Here is a 27,939-nt window from a genome sequence, read left to right on the forward strand (position 1 = left end):
AGAGAGAAGGGGGAGGGGAGAGAGAAGGGGGAGGGGAGAGAGAAGGGGGAGGGGAGAGAGAAGGGGGAGGGGAGAGAGAAGGGGGAGGGGAGAGAGAAGGGGGAGGGGAGAGAGAAGGGGGAGGGGAGAGAGAAGGGGGAGGGGAGAGAGAAGGGGGAGGGGAGAGAGGAAAGAGATTTCAGGTTGGAAGAAAGGAGAGAGGATTTTAGAAGAAACTAGAGACAAGAGCCTGAATCTATAGAGTTTCTGCTGAGAGCCGGAGTGTGTCCAAGATTAAAGGAAAAAGAAAAAGGAATGTGTGGAAAAAGCTCCTTAAACTTATCTGGGCCTTACAGAAATTTTCTATGGTATTTGTTAGCATCCCAGTCATCAGGTAATGAGACTGCTGTCACTCTTCTGCTTCTTCATGATGGATAATTTTTCTCATCTCTGGGGTGGAGAAGACCGTGGGATTGGCTGCATGAGACTTGATAAAGCTGACAGTGCTAAACAGGAGAGAACAGTTCCTACAAATTAAAATAACTCTTAAAACGAAGAGCTCACATTTCCATCATTTGTTATTACAAAGCATATGGGGATTTTTCAGAAGTTCCTTCTCAAAGGGTTACTTGGATCCCAATCCAGATCCACAAATTGCAAGTGATTGCAAGGCCTGTGATTGAGACATGAAAATTATGTAGCAAGTAGTGGCAAGCCAAGTCCACTGGGACGCACATAAACGTTCAATCAAGGTGCCTCACTAAAACATGTGTGATTTTCACACTAGTCAACTTCTTCAGACTCACCCTTTAAAAATGGCCAGCAGAAAGATAAGCTTAGCTCTAGGATTCCTTGCATTTTTATTAGCTGAATTGGGTGTTCAAGTGGAGTCAGAGGAACAACAATGCAGGTTGATGGCCAAGTTTAATTTGACTGGATATGTAGACGCCAAAAACCATTCACTTGTCATTGCAGGGCTGTTTCCTATTCACTCCAGGATCATCCCTGTAGATGAATCTATTTTGGAGCCGGTCTCACCCATGTGTGAAGGGTAAGCCATTATTTACTCTTTTTTTCTTTTCAATCCATGTGGTGGGGAAGCAGTGGTGGGCATGGGGCTTGGGTCTCTAGCTGGAGTGTTGATGCTGTACAGAGTGGTGGCTCCTCACACAGTGTCTGTGGTTCAGCATCAGCCCCTAAGAGCTTGTTGGGCATGTGGAGCTAGGGGCTGCTACCCAGCCTTACAGAATCAGAACCTGTGCTTTTAGAAGACTTCTGTTGATTCAGGTGCACACTGAGGTCTCAGAAGAACAGATGCAGAATTATGTGACACTGCAGCTTCTGCTAATTAGCAGAGACTAAAACTTTTATTCAGAGAAGCACACTGCAGGGGCACCCTGCCTTAACTGAGCAAAGACTACCGTGGAAGGCTTTTGCCCTTAGTGTTTGCACCTCCAAGTTGCCTCCTCTGGAAATGACATCCATGCCTGATACTAGAATTTGCCAGTAATCTGTTGTGAGAAATGCAAAACGTGGTCAGGACAGCTATCTGTACATCAGACACACACACACACACACACACACACACACACACACACACACACACCACTTTAGTATGAAAAGAATGCCAAAAATTAAAGAAAGCAAAGCAATTACCAGTAGCTTATTGCTGTTAGAAATCAACTCTTTGCACTTTATTATTTCTCACCCTCCTTTCATTCATTCATAAGTATACATATGTGAATAGTCATAGGTATTTGAATTCCATCCTTTAAATAGCTGTAACTGTAACACAAGTACAGTTTTAGCTGGGCCTTGTACCTAACACACTAGGCATTTCTATGAAGCTTCATGGCATCAGTGCTGTCAGTGCATGCTGTAAACATCTAGCAATAACGGCAGCTTCACGTATTTACTCATATGCTTTCCTTTGATATGCTTCACGCTCCATATTTGACATGTCACTGTAGGAAGTGTAATAATCATCTCTACAGAGATTTGCAATGAATCCCTTCCTCAGTCCTGTGACTCTCTGCCACTCTTACCGGGAAGCGATGGGAATGGAGGAAGAAGACATGGGACTTCACTTACAACTAGATTATTGTAGGCTCGGGTCTTATTTTCCACAGGGGTTTTCACTTCTTTAGTCCCCAATAACCTGAAATGAGAACTTAGAGTTCATCATAATTTAACACCCAGGTATTTTATAAACGCACTTACTCAATTTGTTCTCCACCCTTCTTTGGAGGTTTCTCTCCCAGCAATGTTAGATGGTAAAGGCAGGTGCATAGATTGTAAACTATGGATTTTTCTTCCTTAGAAATAATGTGTTATTACAGTATAGTTGAAAGAACAGAGAAAAGCAAATATGTCCTATTTAGAATAATTCTCTAATTAGGATTATTTTGGGATTTGTGTAATCCTGAACTTAGAATTTGAGTGCCTATGTCTTAGTCTTATAATGTTAAAAAAAAAATACATTTCTGATAACAGGCTACCAAGAAGAGACTTGATACCCTATGAGCATATAAAGGGGAGGAAGTCCCCCTCAGGCACAGTCATAGGGGAGGGGAGGAAGGGGAAAATGGGAGGGAGGGAAGCAAGGAAGGATACAAGAAATGGAATAACCATTGAGATGTAACAAGAATAAATTAATACAAAAAAGAAAAATACATTTCTTTAAAATTAGATTTTTAGTATTATTCTCCACCAGTATCTGCCAACATTTCCTTCTGTCTGTCTGACCTGAGTGCTTTCCCAGCCCCTGATTATTCTTCCATGTAATTCAACTTTTCCTTCCAATGGTCTTTGTAGTGTTCAGAATCAAAGGTCAAAATAAGCAATATTAATTGTATTTTTAAATCATGAGCCTTAACTAACTGATTCAGAACTTCAACTGGGGTTTTGGGAAATTTCTTTCTTAAATAACAACTTTAATGCAATAATAATTTTAATCTTCCATCTGTTAAAAGTACATAAAACAGGAAGATTTAATATTATTTTGAAAATATTTCTAAGAATAGAGAAAAATAATGAAATGGAAAAAAGGAAAGAGTACTTTAAATTTGTTTGATAGTCATAAAAGGAAGATTTAGATATTATGAAATATTGTGAACCTCATAATAAAAATTAATTAATGACGGAAAACTTATCCCAAATCCCATCTTTGTAGTAATTATCCTGTGATGATTTAAAATAATTTATCTGTTAGTCCTTAGAATACATCACATGCATCTGTAATTATACAGTTTTCATACTCTGTGTTCACTTACAATTATTTTCTCATTGCTGTCTCATAATCATATCTCAGATGATTATTTTGTTATGAAGGAAAATATTCTTATACAGTAAGGATTTATCAGTGGACATCTTAGTTTGTTCTACCTTTTCAGCACTGTTAAAATCTTTGTACTGCACTGCAGGGCAGATAGCATTTATCCTATAGGAAGAATGCTTTCTTGGCTAAATTCTCAAGGGTTGAAGTTACTGGTTCAAAGCAGGTGAACGTTTTTCTAGCTCTTGAGTTGAAATTTTATCTTTCTCAAAAAAAAAAAAAAAAAAAAAAGATGCTGCTGCATTTATTTCAAGAGTTGAAGGTGTCACCACTGTTAGTCTGGAGACAGCAGCGGGGGATGGTGCAGCATCCTGTGCTGTGGTGTCTACTGGTTCTGCTCTCCTGCACTGCACTGCTCCAGCCTCACCTTTCTCCTCTCATCACATCCATGTTTCCATTCCTTGGTACTCACATGCTCCCCTGTCGTAGAGACTCAACACTGTCTGAATGTCCTTTCTTCTGTTTTGGTGTCATCCTCTGAGCCTCAGCATGGCTGTGAGTTCCTCCAGGGCTGGTGTCCCTTTCAATTTCCTTGTTCCTCATCTACTTAGGTGGCTGCTGTTATGTGCTGGAAATGCTCGGCTAGTTCTCTGTTTCTTACCCAGAAAGTCTCGTGCTTCTTCTTTCACTGTTGTGTCTTGAGAAAACTAAGAACTACAGCCTATCCATAAACTCAAAGTGACACAGAAGGAAGCTCCAACGTTCTAAAGGGCTATTTGTTATTGATATGTTTTTTAATTATTAGGGTCATTTATTTTTATGTGTGAATGTTTTGCCTGCATGTATCTGTGTGCACCATGGCCATGACTGGAGCATCTGGAGGACAGAAGAGGATGTCAGATCACCTGAAACTGCAGTTATGGATGGTTGTAAACCTCCATGTGGGTGCTGGGACTTAAACCTGGATCCTCTGCAAAAGCAACAAGCGCTTTTACATGTTGCTCTATCTCCCCAGTCTCCTGTTGTATAGTTAATTAATTAATTAATAATAGCAATAACAGTAATAAACTGAACAGAAGGCAAAAATTTTAAGGCATAAAGGCATGTTGGGGTACTTCCCTTTAGTAAATTAAAATGTGCTCTAACGTTGAAAAGAGAAAGAAGAGAATAGAAGTGCTTGTTGATAAAACAGGGGGAATTGAAAAAATGTGGTATTAAATTGCAATACCGATTTTAATGTCTAGGGAATTTAAAGCATGATACAACATGTGTGTGTTTATGTGTGAGAACCAATAAATATGTCTCAGTGTTAAAAATAGAATCTCAGAAGAGGGGTTTTGCAATTGGCGTTATATTACACATAATTTTTGCAATGCTTTTCTGTACTCCTGTCTAAAATATTTTAGTGATATTTTAAAAATGATATTGAGTGTTCAGAAGAACATAGGTCAAAGTAAGGAGAAGAATCATGGCCCCAGGGACTTCCAATGAGTTGGGAAAGTGTGCAAAAGGACTGTCATGCATTTTGTTTGTTGGCGAAAAGAGTTCTGGCTAGAAGAATATTCTTTTGACAAAGAGATGAGCGTGCATTTGATAAAATCATGACACACGCACACGTGTGCTCTTGCATGCACGCACGCGCGCGTGCACACACACACACACACACACACACACACACACACACACACACACACACAGTAAAAGAAAAATAATCCAAAAGTTGTTTCCCAAAATTACTAATCAATAGTGAATCTTTTAAAGTCGTAATGTCATTTGTGAAAAACTGACACATGCAGAGGACTGAGGTACTTGTTGCTGCTTCCATAAAAGGCTGTCACCACTCTCTAAACTCCAGCTCCATCCTTGACAAGCCCACCCCCGTAGTGTCCACTGCCTCACAGAAGCTTTTCCTTTCCAGGTTTAACTTCCGGGGTTTCCGCTGGATGAAAACCATGATCCACACCATCAAGGAGATTAATGAGAGGACGGACATTCTGCCCAACCACACTCTGGGCTATCAGATCTTTGATTCCTGCTTTACCATCACCAAAGCAATGGAGTCATCTTTGGTGATGCTTACAGGGCAGGAAGAATTCCAACCCAACTTTAGAAACAGCACTGGATCAATTCTGGCAGGAATGGTTGGAGCAGGAGGATCATCCTTGTCCGTTGCTGCTTCAAGAATTCTGGGGTTGTATTATACGCCTCAGGTATCATGGAATAGTGTGCTGAGTACTTACAAAGTACTTTACAAAGAAATGGAAACTAGGGCTGAACACACTTGGGGTTCTTGTAAAGGACCTGGATTCAGTCCCCAGAACTCATAAGCTGCTTCATAACCACCTGTAACTGCAGTTATAGGGATCCGAAGCCCCCTGCCTTTGGCTTTCATGGGCTTCTGCATGCATGCAGTGCACATAATCTCATGCAAGCACACACACACACATACACTTAAAAACGGTGGCACACACCTTTCATCACAGCACTCACGAAGCAGAGGCAGGGAGCTCTCTGAGTTGGAGGCTAGTTTGATTTACGGAGCTAATTCCCAGGCCACTAGGCTTATACAAAGAAACTCTTGTCTCAAAGAACAAACGAAATATGTAAACAAATACAAGCTGTGTAGACGTTGAAAATAAGAAGTGCAGAAGAGGTTGAGATAAACTGCAAAGAAAACTTAGGATGGGTGTTATGGTGATCCTAGTGACTCTGACCAACCAAGCCCCAGCCACAAGAGCAGAGGCTTACTTAGAGGGGGTTTGAGATTACTCTATCCAGAACATCCTGCTTGCACTGAGTTGTAATGCAGTAATTATTGACTTCTCAATAGGCACCATGATCCACTGGACATACTGGATAAGCACTTGGTGGTTGAGTGATAGCTTGAATAAGGCATATGTTTTTGCCTCTGTTGATGCTTCTTACTTGTGGCCTAATTCATCACACTCACAATCTAAAATGGAATTGGGTAATGTCACAAAATGGGTGCCATTTTAGAACACTACCAAAAGCTAAAACAACTTTACAGATGTGCAAGACTATTCATACATGACTGCCACGGCATGATTATGTAGGTCAGACAACAAGTTTAGAGACATTTCTTGCCTTCTGCATGAGGCAGGATTTCTCTTGTTACTGCTACTGTCTAGTATACTCAAGGCTGAGTGTCCTGTGAGCTACTGGCCAATTCTGTCCCTGCGTCCTGTTTTGCTACAGAAGTGCTGAGATTACAGATGTATGCAAATGCATCTACTTTTCACCTGGATTTTGGGAGTTGAACTCAGGTCATCAGGTTGCATGGCAAGCACTTTTCCCACTGATTCGTAGCCTCAGCTCTGTCTTTACTTCTTTTTTTTTTTCTTTAAAGATTTATTTATTTATTATGTATACAGTGCTCTGCCTGCATATACACCTGCAGGATGCAGGCCAGAAGAGGGCACCAGATCTCATTATAGGTGGTTGTGAGCCTCCATATGATTTCTGGGAATTGAACTCAGGACCTCTGGAAGAGCATCTAGTGCTCTTAACCTCTGAGCCATCTCTCCAGCTCCTGTATTTGCTTCTTAAAAAAGTGTTCTTTCCTGAAGATAGCTTCTATGCTGTTGCTGCCTGTTATGATTCTAAAGAAAATTGTGTTAGCCAAAGGACTAAGAGTAAAATGAAAGACCAGGAAAGGAGAGCATAAGAGTAGATTGACTTCATGAAGGAATTGACAGTTCTGAGTTGTGGAAGTGTAAGATAGAAGATCCTACTGTAAACAATGCATCAGTGATAAAGCGAGTGAGGCATGTGGAGAATTAACTTACAGAAATGCATAAAAATGGTTACTAGCCAATGGTGACCAAAGTTCCATTATCAATTCTCAAAGATGGGAAATACATACAAGGATTATAGAGAAAAATGACAAAAAGGCATTCTTCTTGTGTCTAGCTTTGGGCCTATAAAATAAGAGTGTTGAGGAACTTGCTTAGACTTGTGCCTTGAACCTACTGTCTTTGTCAGTGTAAGTTTTAGAGTCTACTCCTTCAGAAGTCCGGGCAGGATGCAGTAAACAAAGAGAAAAAAATAAAAAAGGAGAGAAAGTAACAAAACTAATTGGGTTGAGGGAGGAATGAGATGGTGTACGCGAGAGAAGGTAGTGCTATCAAGTGGATGAGGAATGGACGCATTCCATCATTTCTGTACATACCCAACATGTCCTGGATCAGGGGAGTGACCACATCTCTAGGAAGGATAAAGAGCAAAAGATCTTCCTGGCAGTGCCATCCATGGAAAATAGTTCATTGAATTTCATCAGTAATTGGCTGCCCTAGGCCCCTTAGGGTGGACAGCACAGGCCAAAGGGATCAGCAGTTCCCACTCATCAAGTAGGAGAGTAGAGAGCGGTGGCTCATGGGAAAAGGTGAGGGAAAAGAGAGCTATGCAGCTTCCTCCCTCTCACAGCATTCCAAAAGCTGTCATTTAAGATTTGCCTCTGGTTTCCCGATAACTATAAATATTTTCAATTTTAGGTGGGCTATACTTCTTCCTGCTCAATTCTTAGCGACAAATTCCAATTTCCAACTTACCTCCGCGCAGTAGCCAGCGATACGATGCAGTCGGAGGCCATGGTAAATCTTATCAAGCACTTCGGTTGGGTCTGGGTCGGTGCTATTGCAGCTGATGATGATTATGGAAAATATGGAGTAAAAGCCTTTAAGGAAAAAATGGAGAGTGCCAACCTCTGCGTTGCTTTCTCTGAAACCATTCCCAAAGTCTACTCCAATGAGAAAATGCAAAAAGCTGTTAAGGCAGTAAAGAGTTCCACTGCCAAAGTCATTGTGCTTTTTACTTCTGACATTGACCTCAGCCCCTTTGTGCTGGAAATGGTTCATCATAACATAACTGACAGGACGTGGATAGCCAGCGAAGCCTGGATTACCTCAGCCCTCATTGCAAAGCCTGAGTATTTTCCATATTTTGGTGGAACTATTGGATTTGCAATACCCAGAAGTGTTATACCCGGATTAAAAGAATTTCTTTATGATATACACCCTAGCAAGGACCCCACTGATATCTTGACCATTGAATTCTGGCAAACTGCTTTTAACTGTACCTGGCCCAATAGCAGTGTGCCTTACAATGTGGACCACAGAGTGAATATGACAGGTAAAGAAGACAGACGGTATGACATGTCTGACCAGCTTTGCACTGGGGAGGAGAAGCTGGAAGATCTGAAAAACACCTACCTGGATGTGTCTCAGCTGCGAATCACAAACAACGTCAAACAAGCTGTGTATGTTTTTGCTCATGCCCTGGATAAGCTCAGCAGATGTCAACATGGAGATGGGCCATTTAACCCAGCTAAATCTTGTGCATATATACCTACCTTTGATTTCTGGCAGGTGAGTTGTTTTACTTCATGATATAACATGCCAACATACATGAACATGTATTCATGCCAGTACAACCATTTACCTTGTATTTGACAAACATCCTTTCCTAGAACGACCACTTAAAGAAATGGTTTGTTTGTTAGGCCTTAATGTGTTATTTTAGGTTTCCATTTATTAACAGAATTATTAAATAGAATTCATGTCTCTCCCCCCCCCCAAAAAAAACTACCTTTACTAGCTTACTTGACTGTTAAAAACATTAATAAGTGCTAAAGGACTAAATAAATGGTGGAGAGACTCTAGTTTCTTCTAGAATATGTAATGTTCTATTGGATTTATATAGGAATAATAACAATAATATAGGAACTCCAGTTCCTATCTACAACCCGGGCTTCACTTTGTAATCTAGCATAGTTGGTTCAAAGGAGGAAAGAGGGCATGAAGACCATTTCTGGACATTATATACATTTCTCACACTCACACAGCCATAGTTCAGCCATGGGGTCTTATGTAGCACAAAGGGAAAGGGAACTAGAAGATGGACTCTTCAAGCAGTGGGAGAACTCTAGGAGGCTCTGAGTACCAGGGGTAAATGTTCTGGGGCATCACCCGGGAGACTGACTTCTGTGCCTCTGCCTTTTGGCTTCGTGTTAAGCAATTCATGTTGCCTCAGAGTAGCTTGAGTGGTCTCACCCAACCCGGCCATGTCACAAGTGGTCTCACCCAAGCTTCTCCCTCTTACCTGGAAAAACAAAGCTTGTGTGTGTGTGTCTGCTCTAGTCCTCTGCAGCACATCCTTTTAGCATCTCTAATGTGCTACCTCTTCCTTGCTTGACCATCACCGCTTTATCTGATATAGCTTTGTTAATTCAACAGAGGCCATGGTGGCAGGGATCATTGTATTTCCTGTTGACTTTCAATAGTTAGCCTCCTGCTTTAAATCTCACCTGTCAATCTTAGTCTTATGCATTTTTTTGGGTGCTTATTCCCTTCCTTTTTTTCCACCATAAACTTGGCAATTTTGATCAGGGTTGGTCAGAAATTTTTAGTGTTTTTTATTTGGTTTTGTCTACTTTTTATGCTCTGGTTGAGTTTATGCATTTCAAGCACAAATAGCACAAAAGTAATATTGCATCTTTTAAAATTCCTCTTACCAGAAGGCATATCATGGGCTGGAGATATAGTCAATAGAGTCATTTTCTAGCATGCATAAAGTCTGGTTTTGCTCCTGCAAATCACACAAAAATCTGAGAATGTAGTGCTTGCCTGTTATTTTAGCACTCAGGAATTAGAGGCAGGAATCTCCAAAGTTATCCTCAGCTACGTAGTGAACAGTCTGGGTACATAGTCCTGTCTCAAAAGAAAATAAAAAGGAAAGCACATTATTATTTATCTCTCGCTATTGATAATATTGTTAAATTTGGTAACTTAACATTTTATTTTTTATATTTAAATTTATTATTATTATTATTATGTGTTTTTTTGAGACAAAGTTTCTCTATGTTATTTTGACTGTCCTGGACTCATTTTGTAGACCAGGCTGGCCTTGAACTCACAGTGATACACCTGCCTCTGCCTCCCGAGTGCTGGGATTAAAGACGTGCACCACCACACCTGGCAATTTTTATTTTTTAAAATTTTACTAATTTATTCAATTGTTATTTCATTACTTGTATCCTCCTATTCATCCCTCTTTCCCACTTGGTAACTTAATTATTCTTGTATTACCATATTTTTTTCTGTATAAAGTTGCTATGTTTCTCTTAGAAAGCAATAATTATCTTGCTGGGGAATAATTTAAGGCTCTGGAAATGTATTACTTTTCATTATAATTTTTGCCAAGTAGTTTTAGCACTCATTGGCAATTATTCTTTAACATTTTAGTTATATTATTATTATTATTATTATTATTATTATTATTATTATTATTGTGTGTATATGCTTTTTTGGTGGTGTCTCACTTCCTGAAGATGAAGGCATATAAATAAAAAGATAATAGACAGGCCCTGGATAGTGCACCCCACCATATTTTGCTTTCTGTATAGAAATAGAAACACAATTCAACTAAAGGTGAATGATTTCTTTTACCCAGAAATAATCTAGAAGACGTCTATGAACAAATATATTTAAAATGAATTCTTCAAACTCAGCTGGATCTTGTTTGAATAAAATGAGTAAAGTGAATGAATGTGAGAGAGGGAGAGAGAGAGAGAGAGCTCGCTCATAAAATTATATCATAATTATATCTCCAGCTCAGAGAGATGAGAGTGTCTTGGGTATCCATGGAGATATTGGGGTGTCTGTAGATGAGTTTTACCCGAGTCTTGCAGAAGGGGGAGAGAGAGATCCCCCAAAGTCTTGGAGAAATAGGATGTTTGAGCTTCTGGGACGGAAATGATCTTAACTCTAGACAGATGAATCCACAGCGACCTGCTTTGTAGCTTAAGATGGAAGGAAGACTCGATAAGGTCCTGTTCACATAGCTTTGAGCAGTCATTTATCATGCAGGAGGGATTTAAGGTAGATCTAGTATCTATGGTGATATAAGGAGGAGATCCTGAAAAGATGGAGTCGTGTTTGTGGCTGTTCTTGTCCTGGTACTCAGTGACAGCCTTGGTTATCTATCTGAAAGGTAAAACATACTGGACAGATGATGAATTCTGGGTCTAGCAGAGGTCTGACTGGAGGAAGGGCTTACCACAAAGGACTTCAGCGAGGTTGAGATAGGTGGTAGATTTTGGAATAATATAGAACCACAGCAGTGCAACTGGGAGAAAAATGGGCCAAGAATGTTGTCTTGAGTACAAGTTTAGTGTAATTTCTCCCAAGACTTCAACAGACCGTTTCCTCCTTCCTGGGACAGAGGGAATGCTGGTTATGGTGGAGAAAGCCTTTAGTCCCAGAGCTTGGGAGGCAGAGGCAGGTTGATCTCTTTGAGTTCCAGGTCAGTCTGCTCTACGCAGCAAGTTGCTGGGCAAGCCACGGCTACGTACCTAAAACCTGTCTCAAGCGAAACCATATAACAAACAAAACCCCAAAGACGAGGGTGCCAGGCTGCGTAGAGATAATGCTTAATCTTGAGAATGATATTAGAAATGAGAGCTGGGTGGTTGTCTGACTTTAGAGACCAGAGAGCGGCTGTAGAGCAGAAAGCAGGGCCAGCATTGTTTAGCAGAGGCAAGGACCAGCAGCTGCAGAGAAGCCAGCAGAATGGGAGCTGGTGTATGCACAAAGGATCAAGGGTGCCCTCTGGAGCTGAGTTTAGGGGAGCGGTCTAGGGTAAGAGAATCTGGTGAGGCATGTATGACATTGCTCCTGAAGCTGAGGATCCCGGGAAGGGACTGCAAAGGTTTGGGTATAAGGAATCTCCAAGTTTCATCCTCAATTACAACCAAGTATAGGATTCAGTTACAGCCTATTGTGCCTTTAGGGGCCCAGTAGTCTTTGTCTGAGGATATATAGAAGGACCAAATTTTGTTACAAAGAAAGAGGATGTTTTTGTCTTTTTGAGAGTCTTTAGGATAAAACTAGGGTAGTTTAAACAAAAATACATCCCAAGGATACCAGAGAATAGATGATGGAAGCTCCATTTCCGATCTTACTGGATGTACGATGGTTGGCCGAAAATCAGACCGTCTGATGCTGCTAGGTGAGACTTAGCCTCACAACCCTGACTTGACTTAGGTATCCCCCAAGAATAGAGGCATTTTAACTGCAGAGCTAAAACCCAGTCCCACCCTCCCTTCCAAACCTGTCTGATGGGTCAGGCTACTCACAAACTGAGATTTCCCCCAAATCAGCTGTGAGTGAAAGTGGAGCTCTCCTGTGCTGAAGAGCCTGAAACCCTGGAGAAAATAAAAACCCTGTAGCCATAACGAGCTAGGATCAAGAAATCCAGCCTGAATGGGAAAACAGGCCCAAACTGTGTGCTGTCCCACCCTGGAAGCTATTCTGGTTTCTAGAAGGAAGGGAAGCAGCTTCTATAACTCCTCAGCTCCTCAGAGTTGTGCTGCTGGCAATCACAGGCACCCAGCATGAAGAGTGGCCCAGGGACTGTTCCCAAGCTAGGCCCCAAAAGATGGTGTTTAGACAGTGCCTTGTGGGTACACAGGCTATGCCTGCTATCCCTGCTATCCCGATGAGACCTACCTTGTAGCCAGACAGTGGGGTAGGAGGCCCCCTCTCCCCCCATCAGAGGTTCATGGGAGGAGAATAGGGAAGAAGAAGGAGGGAGGGAACTAGAAGATAAGAGCAAGGAGATAACAATTGGGATGCAATGTGAATAAATTACAATAAATAATATATACATAAAAAATAAAAAGATAGCTTCTAGAATGACTAGCCCAAGGTATGAGACAGAGAAGTATTTACCAGGCCAGAATCACTATTAACAGGCTAATAAATAATAGATGCGAGGACAGAAATAGTGGACAAATTCTCAGGAGTCTGGGGGAGAGGGCGAGACAGAGGGAGAGAGAGAGGGAGAATGAATCACTCTGTGAAGGGAAATAAGGTCCTTTTGAAAGCTGGATGTGGTGGCGCACGCCTTTAATCCCAGCACTCAGGAGGCAGAGGCAAGCTGATCGCTGTGAGTTCAAGGCCAGCCTGGACTACAAAGTTAGTCCAGGACAGCAAGGCTATGCAGAGAAACACTGTGTCAAAAAACCAAACCAAACCAAACCAAACAAAAGTCCTTTTGGAAAAAAAAAAAAGGTTCTTTTGAAAAATGTATATATTTTATTTAATGTAATTTATTCACATTACATCCCGATTATTATCCCCTCACTCTTATCTTCCCGGTCCCACTCTCCTTCTTTCTTCTGCCCTATTTCCCTCCTCCAGACCTCTGATAGGGGGGCCGTCTACTCTACTGTCTGGCCACAGCATATTAGGTCTCATCAGGTTAGCCTGCATCCCCTTCCTCTGTGTGCAGCAAGGCAGTCTTGCCAAGGGGGCAGTGACCAAATTATGGGCACCAGAGTACATGTCAGAGGTTGAGCAGAAGCTCTCCCTCCATCCCCCCTTCCCCCCTCCCTCCCCTCCCCCTCTTCCCCCTGCCTTGGAGAATAAGAGCTGTCCATTGGCTACATCTGAACAGGAGGTCGTGGTCCTCTGCATTCATTTATCTTGGTTGGTGCATAAGGTTGTACACCCCACCCCCACCTGCACCTCCACCCTCGTGTCCAGATCCACAGGCCTTGATGGTTTCCCTGTGGAGCTCCGGCTCCCTCCTGGCCATTCCATCCCCCACTCTTACCTACAGCTTGGCTCTACCCCAGCTTCCAGCTTTGCTTCCCAGCATCCCCTCCTCCCTCCACCTCTCCCTCCCTCCCTTCCTCCCTCCCTCTCTCCCTTCCTCTCTCTCTCTCTCTCTCTCTCTCTCTCTCTCTCTCACACACACACACACACACACACGGATCTAGCTGTCACATATGAGAGAAGATATGCTGTGGTTTAAAAAAATTTGTTTTATTTACTTAACTGCTGATTTTCAGTTTTATCCATTTTCCTGAGGGTAGGACTGCATGCCTCTCAGACCATTCCCTGTGGAGTTACCTTCTTTCCTTCACGCATGGTGACTTCATGCCTAAAGCTGTGCTTGGTTTTCTGGTTTTTGGTGTGTTGCTCATCTCCTTTCTTTGTAACCTTTCGTTTATTTTCATTTCCTCTCTGGATGTCTGAAGCTCTTCCCTTCTTTTTGCTTTTGGTCTGTAGTCTATTCCTTCCCTTTTCTGACTTTCACTAGCTTACACAGTGGCAGCCTTTACCCGGCCACCTTACCAGAAAGTTCTGAGTGAAGTCTTTATAACGCAGTGTGCATTTACATCGACAACACATCTCCGTGTCGCCAAACGTGCTTCACGTTCGCTTTGCACCTGTGGCTGGAGGTCGTCACAGTAGGTAAAAAAGAGAGAGGCCAAGGAGAAGCACTGCCACGTCAAGAACTGAATATGAATTTGAGATGATTTTCTTTATAAAACTATTTTTTAGACCACTGAATTTTTATAAATTGTTTTCTTCTCTTCCTTTTTCCATTGTGTTGCTTTCCAGCTAATGTACTATATGAAAGCAATTAAATTTAAAGCACATGATGAAAAGTGGGTCGTTCTGGATGATAATGGAGATTTGAAATATGGACACTATGATATCCTAAACTGGCAGTTAGATGATAATGGAGAAATTTCCTTTGTGGATGTTGGAAGATTTAGCTTCAGAACTGATATGTTCGAGCTCTATATTCCAAAGAATTCTACAATATTTTGGAACACTGAGTCATCAAAGGTTAGTTGCTCTGACATATTATTTTATTTATATTTATGGAAATTCACTTATGTATTTTAAAAAATGTCAATGAAATGTAAAATTCTTAGAAGTTATTTTAGTTACAAATCAGTTTTCCTGAATAAAACACATTTTAAAACATATGATGATTTATATTATTAATTTTGGAGTATTCTCTTGGATTCTAGTGTTAAACATTAGTTTCAGTATGTTATCTTCTCAAGCACTCTGATCATGGTCATTTTTGATGACATTTGTGTTTTGTTTTCTTTTTTTGTTGATGTAGTGGGGAGAGGTGTGTGTGTGTGTGTGTGTGTGTGTGCATGCGTGCACGCCTGTGGGTGTATGTGTGCATGTATGTGGAGACCACAGGCCAGCACTGGAGTCTTCCTCACTCACTCTTCACGTTAAATTTTTTGAGCCAGGGTCTTTCACTGAACTTTGAGCTCACCATTTTTAACTAGGCTGACTGGGCAGTGAGTGCTAGTGATCTGCCTGGCTCTCTCACCAGGTCTGGGGTTACAGATTTTCTTTTTAACCACACCAGGCTTTGTTTGGATGGGTGGGATCTGAACTCAGGCCCTCGTCATGACAAACCCTTCACCAACAGCCACCTCCCTGTCCCTTCTTCATGGCTGTTTTCGCTTAATCCATTCCTTCAGTGGCTTTTTCTTTTTCTTTATCTCATTTCTACTCTATGTGTTATTTTATTGCCTTTGCTCAATAACCGTTATTAAATGTTCATTGGAATATTTTTTAACCCTTTGTTACTTCTGCCTTAAATCCAGAACTATCATTTTATTATTTCTTACCCAAAGAAAGTCAAACCTTTTTAATTCTTTGAATTTTATATCTGCCAAAAGCACATTTCTTTTTTAACATTAAAATTATTTTTTTAAAAAAAATACATAAAAACACAATAGTTTTACATATTTATGAGCTACTCTGTGATGTTTATTTGCATAAAAACAATATGTAATATTTAGGTTAGCTATATCTATCTCCTCAAATGTTTATTATTTCTTTATGGGGACAGCACTTAAAGTCCTCACTTTTTGAAACCTAACGCACATTATTATTCCCTTGAAGCATCTCACTATGCAACTGCAACCGGAACTTCTCACTTTTGTCTAATCGTAACTTGGTGCCCACTGACCAGCCTTTCTCGATTCTGCCTTTTCCCAGTATTCTGTCCAGCCTCTGATAACCACTCGCTAGGCTCTAATTCTCTAATGAGATCAACCTTTTGGACTCCATATAGGCATGAGATCAGAAAGTGCTTACCTTCCAGAGTGTGACTTATCTCACTTACAATGATAATCTCCAGTTCTGTCTGTGTTGTTGCAAATGTCAAGATGTAATTCTTTTGCTATGACTGAATAGTATTCTATTGTATTTCTGTATTACATTATATTTATCTATTCATCTGTTTATGAACAGAAGTTATTTCTTATTTATTGTGACCGCTGTTGCAATCAACATGTGAGTCAAATATCTATTGGAATACTGATTTACTTTCCTTTCATATATATCCAATATTGAGTCTGTTGATTCATGTGGTGTTTTATTTTTAATTTTTTGAGAGACAGCCAAGCTGTTTCACTGGTCCTGTACTAATGAGCATTCTCTACGTTTTAAATGGATTCCTTCAGCATTCACACATGAATAGAATATGTTTTGATTTTATCCATTCGCTTAGTAATGGATAGTAAGGTGGAACCTCTACTCCCTGGGACTTGCCAACCAATCTCCCTCACAAATTCATGTCCTCTTTATAAACTACTGTTATTATTAGTAGCCCCTGAATCCACCTCATGCTGACCAATGTGCTGTGTAGGTGTGGCACCATCTCCTGGGGCATGGACCACATCCTCAAAGGAAAGTGACCCTCCCTCAGCAGCCATCAACTGCTGATAGCTCTTCAGCTAGGGGTGGAGCCTCAGAAGCTCCTCCCTCATCCACGCTGGGATTTTGACTGATTTGATCTGGGATTTTGGTCCTCTGTAGGCAATTAAAACTGCTATTAACTTATACATGGATAGCCATGTCCTGTACAGAGAACAACATTTTCTAGCACTCCTCCCATCCGCTCCATCTTATGGCCCTTACCTTTGTTTCTTCCCACCTCTCTGTGGTGTTGCCTTAGCCTTGAATAGAGGGAGGATGATATATAATCCTTCTGTGGCTGAACACTCACGGCATTGATTCTCAACATTTTGATCAGTTATTTATACGTCTCTGCATTCATCTCTACACATCACAAAGCGATGATTCTCTGATTAAGATCGAGAGCGGCATCAATCTATGGTTGTAAGCATAAATATTAAGAAAGTGGCTTGACATTCTAACAATTTAGTCTGGTGCTGTGAGTAGTACTTTTTAGCAGCAAGTGTGCTGTGTAAGTGCCAGTGTTCTACTCCTAAGATATAATCACAACCTTAAATTATTTTTTTATTTAGTCATTCATTCGTTTGCTTATTAATTCATTCATCATCCCAAGTGTGGTTTCTGCCCTCTCCTCTCCTCACAGTCTCTTCGCCTCTCCATCCTCCCATCCACCCCTCCATTTCTCTTCACTAAAAGGCAGGCCTGCCCTGGATATCAGCCAGCCATGGCATATCTAGTTGCAGTAACACTAGATACCTCTTCTCCTATTAAGGCTAGATGATGCAACACAGTAGGAAGAAAAGGTCCCAGTGGCAGGTGACAGTCAGAGACAGCTCCTATCCCACTGTTAGGAGTCCTACAAGAAGACCAGACTACACATACGTGAAGAGTCAGAACTCTGCAGGCTCCCTGACTGTACAGATGTTAATTTTATCTTCTTTTTATTGTTTGAGAATTTTATACATGCACGTAATGTGTTTTGGTCCAACTCATCCCATGCTTTTTCCTCTCCCATTCGCTCCTATTTCCCTCTCAACTTTCTGCGCACTTTTAGTAAACCCACTGAGTATACTTAGTGCCACCTACATTCGCTTGAATGCAGGGGCCATCTACTGGATTCTGGTGGCCGCTCAGGGGCAGCATCCCTGAGAAAAACTGGATCTCCCTTCCCCAGAAGCTTCAACTGCCAATAGCTTCTCAGCTAGGATTAGAGGGAGTGGTAACTCATGAGCCCCTCCCCAATCCCTGCTGAGATCTTAGCTGTCTGATGTAAGTCTTCTGCATGCGGTCACAGTTGCTGCGAGTTCTTGTGTGCCCAGGCTTGTCATGTCTGAACAACATTGGCCCCGTTAAATGATCCCCGAACCTTAGGAGGAAAGGTGTGATACAGATGTCCCGTTCAGGGCTGAGCACTCCATAGTCTCTTCATTCTCGGTACCTTGACCAGTTGTGGGTCCTGTGTTATGCTCCATCTGTTGCAAAGCAGCCCTCTGATGAGGGCTGAGAAATACACTAACCTATGAATAGAAAGAGAAAGACTTAGAGGGCCATTTAATGATAAGTCTATTTAGCAGAATTAATAGGAATAGGTTCTCCCCCAGGCTTTATTAACTACCTCATCACTGGTTCCAGCTAACTGTGCCAGGCATGAGTTTTGTTGTATGGAGTACATCTTAAATCCAATCATAAAGTGGTTGGTTACTCCCACAGCTTTAATGGTACTTTTCCAATTGTGACACATGGCTCTTAATTCTGAAATCTGTGATACAACATAATTTTGCACATCTCTGAGTACTTTTTGGGCAGGGGGAAAGAATATTTAATTGTTTTTTTAATCACTATGTTATTTTAGTATTCTTCTGATTAATTTTGGTGGCAGTGATGTATTTATTTTGGAACAGAATTTTAATTGGAATATTTTTTCCATTTTTTGTTTGTTAGTTTGCAATAGGAAACTTTCAGAGAGGCACAGTTCTAATTTGGGTGTTTTCTATGGGTGAGGGTAGAGGTTTTGGGTCACACATTATATTTATTCCTACTATAATGAAATGTAGTTGGGTTGGTGGAAACTTTTTTAAGGAAAGGAAAAACAGCATGTTTATGACTTTGTAGTCCAGTCCTGTTTCTGTTGGATTCTTAGTTTACATAACTTCTACTTATTAATAAAAAGTACTAATATAAAAAATACCATTTATCCTCTCCATGTACTTTCCATTCCTTTTCTGTATTTCCTGAGGCTGTCACGCTGAGTCCTTTCCCATCAGCCAGCACTCTGTGCAAAGGTTTTGACTGTGTTTTAATTTAGGGGCAGACACTGCTTTTCCTAGGAATGAGTAGTTCTGCTCTGAGGAAACCTTGGGTTCCCTGCTCCCTCCCACCACTTGGTCATACAGTGCATTTTAAATTGAAGTCATTTTCTGTACATCCTGGCTTGAAAATGGACCATCAGTGGCAACCTTCTGCTTACAGGTGCTTAGAAGCCTGTGGCCTTCTTAGGCCCTTTATGATGGTGCGGTCATGGGCCATGTGGGATTTTCTCTCTTAACCTCACACAGTCTTTGCAGAGGATGTGTGCAGAAGCCTCAGAGCAATAGGAAGCGGCAACCTGGGGCCACTCTGGCTTCTTCTGCACTTGACAGCAGCTCTAGAAGACATCATTCTTTCCTCCCTAGCCCACCCCACTACTTTACTCCCAGTGACAATGAGAGGGGATTTATAGGTTCATAAGTTGAGAGAGGAATCACTAGTCACCAGAGTGTTTTTTTTAAATATGGATGCATATACATGTTAAAAATCTTAATTATATGGTTTTTAAAAAAGTCTTATAAGGTCTACATTTTTTTTGAAACATGATCTCACTATTAGCTCAGACTTGCCTCAAATTTATGATCCTCCTTCCTTGGCCTCCTAAGTTCTGGGATTACACTTATTATACTCTTTGAGAAAAAAAATATTTTATTTTTCTTTTAAGAAACTCCTTCTAGAGCCTAGAGAGAAGGGGTTTGATGAAGACCTCTCATTTAGGACTGAATATTCTAAAGTCTTTCACTCTGCACACTGTTCACATTGTGGGACTCTGTATTAATCTCATCTACTTCTCTGATGAGGATTGAGTGAGACACAGACCTATGAGTATAACACTATGTCATCATTTTTAGAGTCATGTTCTTCAGCCAGAATAGTAGTACTTAGGTTTTCCCCTAGACCCATGATCTAGCCAGTCTCAGGCTCTTAGCATCTTCAGCAGTGTCAGGTGTGACCTCTATCTCATGGAGTGGGCCTTAAATCCAATTTAAAAAATGGTTGGTTACTCTCATGACATTTGAGCCACTATTGCACTAGTATATTTTGCAAGGAGATGTTGCTATAGGTCATCAGATTTCTAGCTGGGTGACATTGATGATTGCTTTTCTCCTCCAGCAGTGTGCAGGGTACTTTCCAGCAGTAGGGGTAAAACATTTAGTTGGTCACCAGATTTAGATTTTTGTGTTTGATAGCATAAGTGTTATCTTCAGCAATAAGGCCTTACCATCAGATCATGAAGAGCAGCCAATAACCTTAGCAATAGCCTGTAATGTTTTAGGAGTCCATGAGATTCCTTTGGCCAACAGGGACTATGCAGAAGAGGGAAAGGACAGATATGGCAGACTTGAAGAGCCACAGGCCAGGGATGATGCCAAGAAAACAGTGTCTTCCAGACAAAACAGGTTTGATTTATCCATAAACTCTCAGAGACTGTGACACCACACATAGGGACTGTACAGATGGGATCCTAGCATTGAAAGAGGAAAGTGGTTACTGGGTCTACTGCTAAACAAAATATCATTTGCAACTGATACATGTTGGCAAAAAGAAAGTCAGGGTTTTTTGTTTTGTTTTGTTTGAGTGCCATCAGGCCTTCCCACCAAGGGGAGGTGGTCAAATATACGGCATCAGATGGCATTCAAAGAAAGAATAAGCAGGCTACCAAAATGAGACTTGATAGCGTATGACCATATAGTGGGGGAGGAGGTCCCCCTCTGCCTTAGACCTAGGGGAGGGGAATAGGGTGAAAGCAGGAAGAAGGGAGGAATGGGAGGATACAAGTGATGGGATAACAATTAAGTTGTAATCTGAATAAGTTAATTAAATTAAAAAGAGGGAAAAAAGAAAGTCAGTTTGTGTGTGTGTGTGTGTGTGTGTGTGTGTGTGTGTGTGTGTGTGTATGTGTGTGTGTGTGTGGTGTGGTGGGGTATGTGTGCGCGCGCGTGCGCGTGCATGCGCTCTCATGAATATAAGTATGCATGTGTGTTAGGATTGGTTGAATTTTTTTGATTTATCTATTTATTGAAACAGGTTTTCTCAGTGTAGCTTTGTCTGTCCTGGACTCACTTTGTAGACCAGGCTGGCCTCGAACTCACAGAGATCTGCCTGCCTCTGCCCCCTGAATGCTGGGATTACAAGTGTGCACCACTATGCCCAGCTGGGGTATTTTTTGGTTTTGGAATTCATTTTGTCTTACTGGTTTGTTTGTTTGTTTTGATTTTTCACTTTTTTCCTTCTTTCTTAAGAAAGGAAGAGAAGAAGGATGAAAGTTTTGGGAAAAGTTGAGAGAAGGGGAAAAACATCATCAAAATACACTGTATGAAAACAAGTTAAACTATAAAGGAGCAGCCTCCTCTCCCTAGAGTAAGATTCAAGTTTGTGAGCATCACCTTGATTTGCTACTTAAAAATATACATCTTTGTAAGATATGTGATATGAATGGAGGCTTGTGTTTGCTACAAAAATTTCTGAGTTGACTTAGCAATAAAATATTTCTGGACTATCCATTTTCTACAATTTTGTTATGCTTTTTAAAATTTTCTCCTGGAACTGACTTTTTTTCTACTATTTAAGAAACATCTTTAATTTTAATATTATGTTGGGATGATTTTATTGTGTGTAAGGAAATATCTTTCAGGTTTTCAGGATGATTATTGGTATGCTAAGTTTTAAAAAACAGGACAAGACTTAGCAAGCTGTCCCATTCATAGCATCTCATGTGATATTAGTTTAGTCTTGATCACCAGGATTGTAAAGAACTGTGATTAGAGTTAGCTTGGCATATCCAGAGGAAATCTCAAGACTCTTCTTGAGCAGAGGTTCTGTCTCTGCTCTCCGTATTGCCATACTTTGTCTGTTTTCCTTTTCTCGGTACCCTGGGTTTATCTCCTTTATAAATAGTACACACATCGTTCTAGAGATACAAATGAGAACTTTCTACATTTCACAAGTGGAAAATTTCAATTCTTTGTTGCATCCACTGTCTTTGTCTTTGCTAGCTTCCCCATTCAGTCTGCACAGATGTGTGTCCTCCAGGGACCCGGAAGGGGATTCGCCAGGGGGAACCCATATGCTGCTTTGACTGCATCCCATGCGCTGATGGATTTGTGTCAGAGAAACCAGGTAGAGATGGTCATTTTTTTTTTCATTAGTAGTAACCCAATTAGATTAAGCATTTACTGACAAAGAAGTCCATGGAAACATTTTTAAATAAAAGATTTAAACAATGTATAGCAAAATTGCTAACATTCATTAAACAATTAAATGTTCTGTGCCATGTGCATAAAGGATAATATTCTTTTTCAGTTCTGAAACTACTATAGTCAAAAAAGGCCTACTACCATAACGTTCATAAGGAAACACAAAACAAAAGAAATAAAACATAAAATCTTCAAACTTCTTGTTTTTGAACTAGACAACACTAACTGTAGGAAGAGTGAAGTCTCCCAATGGTCTTGTGGTTGTGTTCACTGAAAGCAAATACATTGTGCAGCTGTTTCAGCATGAACTGCTACGGCAACTCACTCACTTGGTGTGCTCTGAAAATGACTTACGCAGATTTAGTGTGAAACATGTTGGAGGAAGTTTGTTTATATTTCTTTTCTTTTCTTTCCTTTTCTAATCTTTCCTTTTTTTGGTGAAGGAACAAAAATGAGATTGTCTTTTGTCATATGACCCTCAAGAGTAATCATGTAAAAAGGGAAAAATGGTCTATGATGGAAAACAAGCACCCTATAGCCTCAGCAACTTCCTGGCTACATGATCCCCAGTCTCTACCCAGAATATCATCCAGAGATGTCCAGACCAAGAGTCAGAGTGATTGAAAGGAAAGGCCAATCCTTACCTGAATCTTTAAATTAACCCTTGACTAGACCCATTCCATCACCTGCTATAACCTCACCTCAGTCAGCCTTTAATTGTGCACCAATGGTTCCTTTTAGAGCCTCCATCCAGACTTAGCTCTTTTAGCCTCAGGACCATGGAAGGTTCTGTTTTCCTTACTATCCTCAACTTTATTAGCCATTCAAATGATCATCCAGAGTTGGAGACATTTGAATGGGCACATGCATGAGTCTCCTCCACAAGAAGATATTGCATGAGAGACTGAAAATACAAGAGGTTAAACCAGCTGCATCCCAGTCCTTTTGATTGGTTTACCTCAGTAGCTATGACTTCCTCATTGCTGGGCTGTTCTGAGGTTGCTGAAGACACATACATCTTTTCCCAACAGAGTGTTGCAGGAGGAATAAAGGCACATCACTGGAAAAGACCAATTTAAGATAGGCTATGGTTGAGAAGAAATGCTCAGTTCCTAAAATTGAAAACAACTCTCAATCTGCCACAGCATCTGTTGGCAACAAGGCCATTTTCCCACTACTAATGTTATATATATATATATATATATATATATATATATATATATATATATATATATATATATAAACATTGTTCAGCTCTTGTCTTTCACTGCCCTGGGATATTCACAGGTAAAAGTGACAATTGGGAATTGGCTTCCCTTGGAATCAATTCTCTGTTCTTTTTCAACAGGTCAAAGGGAATGTGATCAATGTGGTGAAGATGACTGGTCCAATGCACAGAAGAGCAAGTGTGTGCCAAAGGAAGTGGAATTCCTGGCTTATGAGGAGGCCCTAGGGTTCACTCTTGTCATCCTCTCCATCATTGGGGCACTTGTGATCTTGGCAGTCACCGTTGTGTATGTGATCTACAGACACACTCCACTGGTGAATGCCAATGACCGGGAGCTGAGCTTCCTCATCCAGGTGTCTCTGGTCATCACGGTGCTGTCATCCATGCTGTTCATAGGCAAGCCACAGCACTGGACCTGCATGGCCCGCCAGGTCACTCTGGCATTGGGCTTTTGCCTTTGTCTGTCTTCCATTCTTGGAAAGACCATTTCACTCTTTTTTGCCTACAGGATTTCCAAATCAAAAACCAGGCTTATATCCATGCACCCCGTTTTTCGAAAACTGATTGTGCTGATCTGTGTTGTAGGGGAGACTGGTGTATGTGCAGCTTACTTGTTGTTGGACCCACCTAGGATGTTCAAGAACATTGAAATTCAAAATGTAAAGATCATCTTCGAATGCAGTGAAGGCTCTATAGAGTTTCTGTGCTCCATATTTGGGTTTGATGTCCTCCTGGCTTTGCTGTGTTTCCTTACTACCTTTGTGGCTCGCCAGCTGCCAGATAACTATTATGAAGGGAAATGTATCACTTTTGGGATGCTGGTTTTTTTCATTGTCTGGATCTCTTTTGTTCCTGCTTACTTGAGCACCAAAGGCAAATTCAAAGTGGCTGTGGAAATATTTGCTATATTGGCATCTAGCTATGGTTTGTTAGGCTGTATATTTCTTCCCAAGTGCTTCATTATTTTGCTGAGGCCAAAGAGGAACACTGATGAAACTGTAGGTGGAAGAGTCCCCACTGTAGACAGGAGCATCCAGCTGACCTCAGCTTCTGTGAGCAGTGAGCTCAACGCTACCACAGTGTCCACAATTCTGGATGAGTAGAGCCATGAGTTCCATGGTATATGCAATGCTGGATGATGACCTGGCTCAACCTTCCCTTTTATATTGTTTCTGAGGCACCTGCTGATATCCTGGTATAGTGTTGGTTTGTGGCTATGTTAGTGTAAGGTTAACATGATGACTTTTCACAGACACGAGGACAAGTCATAGAAGTTTTGCTTGACAAAATTCCAAAGACCTCTGACTGCCCAACATTATCCTTAGATATTGAGAACAGATTTTGAGGCTTTACTTGACAAAGTTTCAAAGACCTCTGGCTGAGCACCACTGCCCTTAAATACTGTCTATGATCCAGGTGTGATTTTGCCTAAAAACTAATTTGAAGTTTACTTTTTCTCCTAAAAATGCCTTTCTCTCTATTTCTCTGCAGTAATGAAATTTACATTGTAAAACTTTTTCCCACAGAGGATGTTAAAAGAAGGCCAAGGCTTGAGACAATGAGAGAGTCTTGACTCTGACTGTTGTGTGTAGTCGGGTAGTCACTCCTTGGAAAGAAAGTTAGACCTTGTCATAACAGTACCTGGCTAGATTTTGTTAGCTGTAGAAAAGTTTCTTTAGAATCTGCTTTGAAAGCAATAGAAAGTGGCCTTGGAATGTCATTCTTTATAGAGATTTTATAATAGAGGAGCCCTTGGCAGTTAACCTAGGCTTGGATAGCACATCTGTTGGTTTGGGACTGGCAGTAAGTCAAGTCTTTTCTGTGTTAAGAATACTTAGTTAAAGCTATGTTGCTATTAAAATGATGTAAACTCAATGGCTTTAGCCTGGGGAAATTTATGATTAAGTTGTCCAAAATATTGTTTAAGAAATAATAATCAGATAATTCTGACCATTGCTTGGAAATTGATTGATTTTTGCTGTATGCTTCATTGTTTTATTGTAGATATACAGAACTGTTTGTATTTATTTGTTAGATTGTTTTCTTGCTCTGTTGATTTCTAAAGTTCTATTGATTGTAAAAGATGAGAAAAATCATGATGTAATCTATAACGAAAAAAACAAAAACCAAATTTCATTTTAAATAAAGTACTGGGGTTGGTCCAAAGAGTAACAGACAAGGAAAAGCAGCAGAAGAAAAATAAAGTTCTCCTGGACTACAAGACCTTTCAGTTTGCACCACATTATGACTGCACCAATATTCTTTTTTCCTCTATTCCTAAGTATCTCCTCAATAACTAGCTCCTTTAGCTAGTTGTCCAACCAACCAACAGTTGGTTTCTCTTAACCAGCTATTCACTGCTGCTCAATTCTCGCTATTGTGGAACCACCAAGACTTTCTCTTCTCTATTCCCAGAGCTGGTCTGTAGCAATGAATGCAATCTCATTCTGTGACATGACATTTAGCATAGATTAGAATACCACTTATCATTGAAATTGGAAACTATTCTGCTGGTATTTTAAAGTATGGTGTATAACCAAACATACTTTTAAAAATTGTAGTAAAAATGGGTCATGAGTTTTTATTTTCTTCTCAATATCTGTTCTAGATGTTTACATTAAAAGCACATAGATACAACCAAAGAGGTCTTTTCTCATACTGTTGATTCCTCTATGAAAAAAATTAAAAAGCTTTAAATATCACAGCTCCAAGGTCTGAGGAGGTGGCTCAGTTCCTAAGAGCAATGGCAGCTCTTCCAGAGGATCCAGGTTCATTGTCTAGCACCTGCATTGTGGCCCACACTGTTTGCAGCTATAGTTCTAGGGGAGCTAATTCCTTCTTTTGGTACCAGGCATGCATGTGGTTCATAATGTTACATACATGCAGAACACTAATACATGTAAAATAAAGAAATAAAAAGTCACAGCTCTGAAGCTTCCCTGGGAGCAAAAGCTTTAAAGAATTCCTGGGAGATAAATTGTGCTTTGGAGGGCCCTGCATATAGATGAGATTGAGGTAAATGAAGTGTCAATAAAATTCAGTTTATTCTTCAGCTCATGAGAGCACATAAGCTTCTCTGAGGAAAGGTATGATCCTGCTCAAGGCTTTGTGGGAGAGAATGGTGGCAAAATGTCTGAGTTTCAAAGCATTCTTCTGCTTGAGAAATACATACAAACAAAGTTGAAATGCCACTCCAGCCTTAAATAGATTACATGGCAAAGATCCATGGCAAAGGAAGGAAATGTTTACATAGAGCAGGGATTAGAATGCAAGACTTAAAAAAAAACATTTTTAATGATATACAATGATAGTCTGCCCTCTGATTATAAACTTACTGGAATTGACTTTCCACATGTAAATGTTCGAGACATTTTCTCAGTCTCCTTGTCTTAAAACTTAGAAATGACCTATATGTATTTATGTACATATGAGTTAAGAGTGTGGCCAACAGAACTTATGAAAATATGGATAGTTTAAACTGCACATGCGCATTTGCTGTAGAGGTAAAACATGACTGGAGTGGAATGTGCTGTCTTTTCAAGAGAGCTTAATAGTTGTGAATTTTAATTCTTTAAACTTGGCAGAGATTTCTTCTCCAGGTGTGTCAGAGCTGAAAGTGAAACCATGATGACTAAGTAAGGAAAATCGGGAGCTTATTTACTGATTTAAGACAAATATCATTCTAGAGCAGATAAATTGAATAGGCTGCCTTAATTTAAATGGGAAATTTATATAAAGTCTTGGCAAAATTCAAAAGTGATCACATTTGTTGGAGGGCCACCACACACCAGTATTTTCTACGCAGACATCTATTTATCTATTCATTGCCCAATGCTTTCCCAGTGTTATTCATCATAGCCCTTATTATCATTAGATAAGTTAATATCACAGGTACGAAGAAGAGGAAGATTGTTTTCTTTGGCTATCATTGCTTTATTCTGTTTGTCTATTCATTTGGCATTTCATTCACAGGGCTCTACTCTGGGAAGGAGAAAGTGATTTTTTAAACCATAGAGCAACATAGAAAATGAAAACCACAAGTTGACTACTTTTTCAGTTGTGCATGCAGTTTGGATGTTCTTAATTATCTGTTTCAATTATTGAACAAAGCTAGAAAATGGCTTACTTGTAATGGTGTAACTTGCATTTATACTCATAATACTCTAATCTCAGTGTCATCCATTCATTTTCTGAGATATTGAATATTGAACACATGCTTTCTAAAAGGTTAATGAAAGAATCTCATCTGGTTAATATTTGATTCTACATTTTCTTCCTACCATATCTCTCAGTAATACTGTCTTGTTAATCTTGTATCCATTGCAGTTATTTCTCTCATAAGCAGTAAGTTCAGTAAATCAAAGATATAAAACACAAAATACTAATTTGACTTACACATTTAATGGCAAT

General features: G+C 40.3%; 1 protein-coding gene across 1 annotated transcript; it reads left to right on the forward strand.

Annotated features, from left to right (window-relative positions):
• The first annotated feature begins 213 nt into the window (after nt 1-213).
• On the forward strand, nt 214-26,005 carry LOC311590443 (vomeronasal type-2 receptor 1). The gene is made up of 6 exons (XM_084769417.1): nt 214-1,030; nt 5,172-5,463; nt 7,765-8,637; nt 14,680-14,910; nt 22,101-22,224; nt 23,650-26,005. The coding sequence occupies exons 1-6, from the start codon at nt 747-749 to the stop codon at nt 24,630-24,632; spliced, it is 2,787 nt and encodes a 928-aa protein (XP_084625543.1). The 5' UTR covers nt 214-746; the 3' UTR covers nt 24,633-26,005.
• The last annotated feature ends 1,934 nt before the right edge of the window (nt 26,006-27,939 follow it).

The sequence above is a fragment of the Acomys minous genome (assembly GCF_964271855.1).
Source record: "Acomys minous genome assembly, chromosome: 19".
Lineage (NCBI taxonomy): Eukaryota > Metazoa > Chordata > Mammalia > Rodentia > Muridae > Acomys > Acomys minous.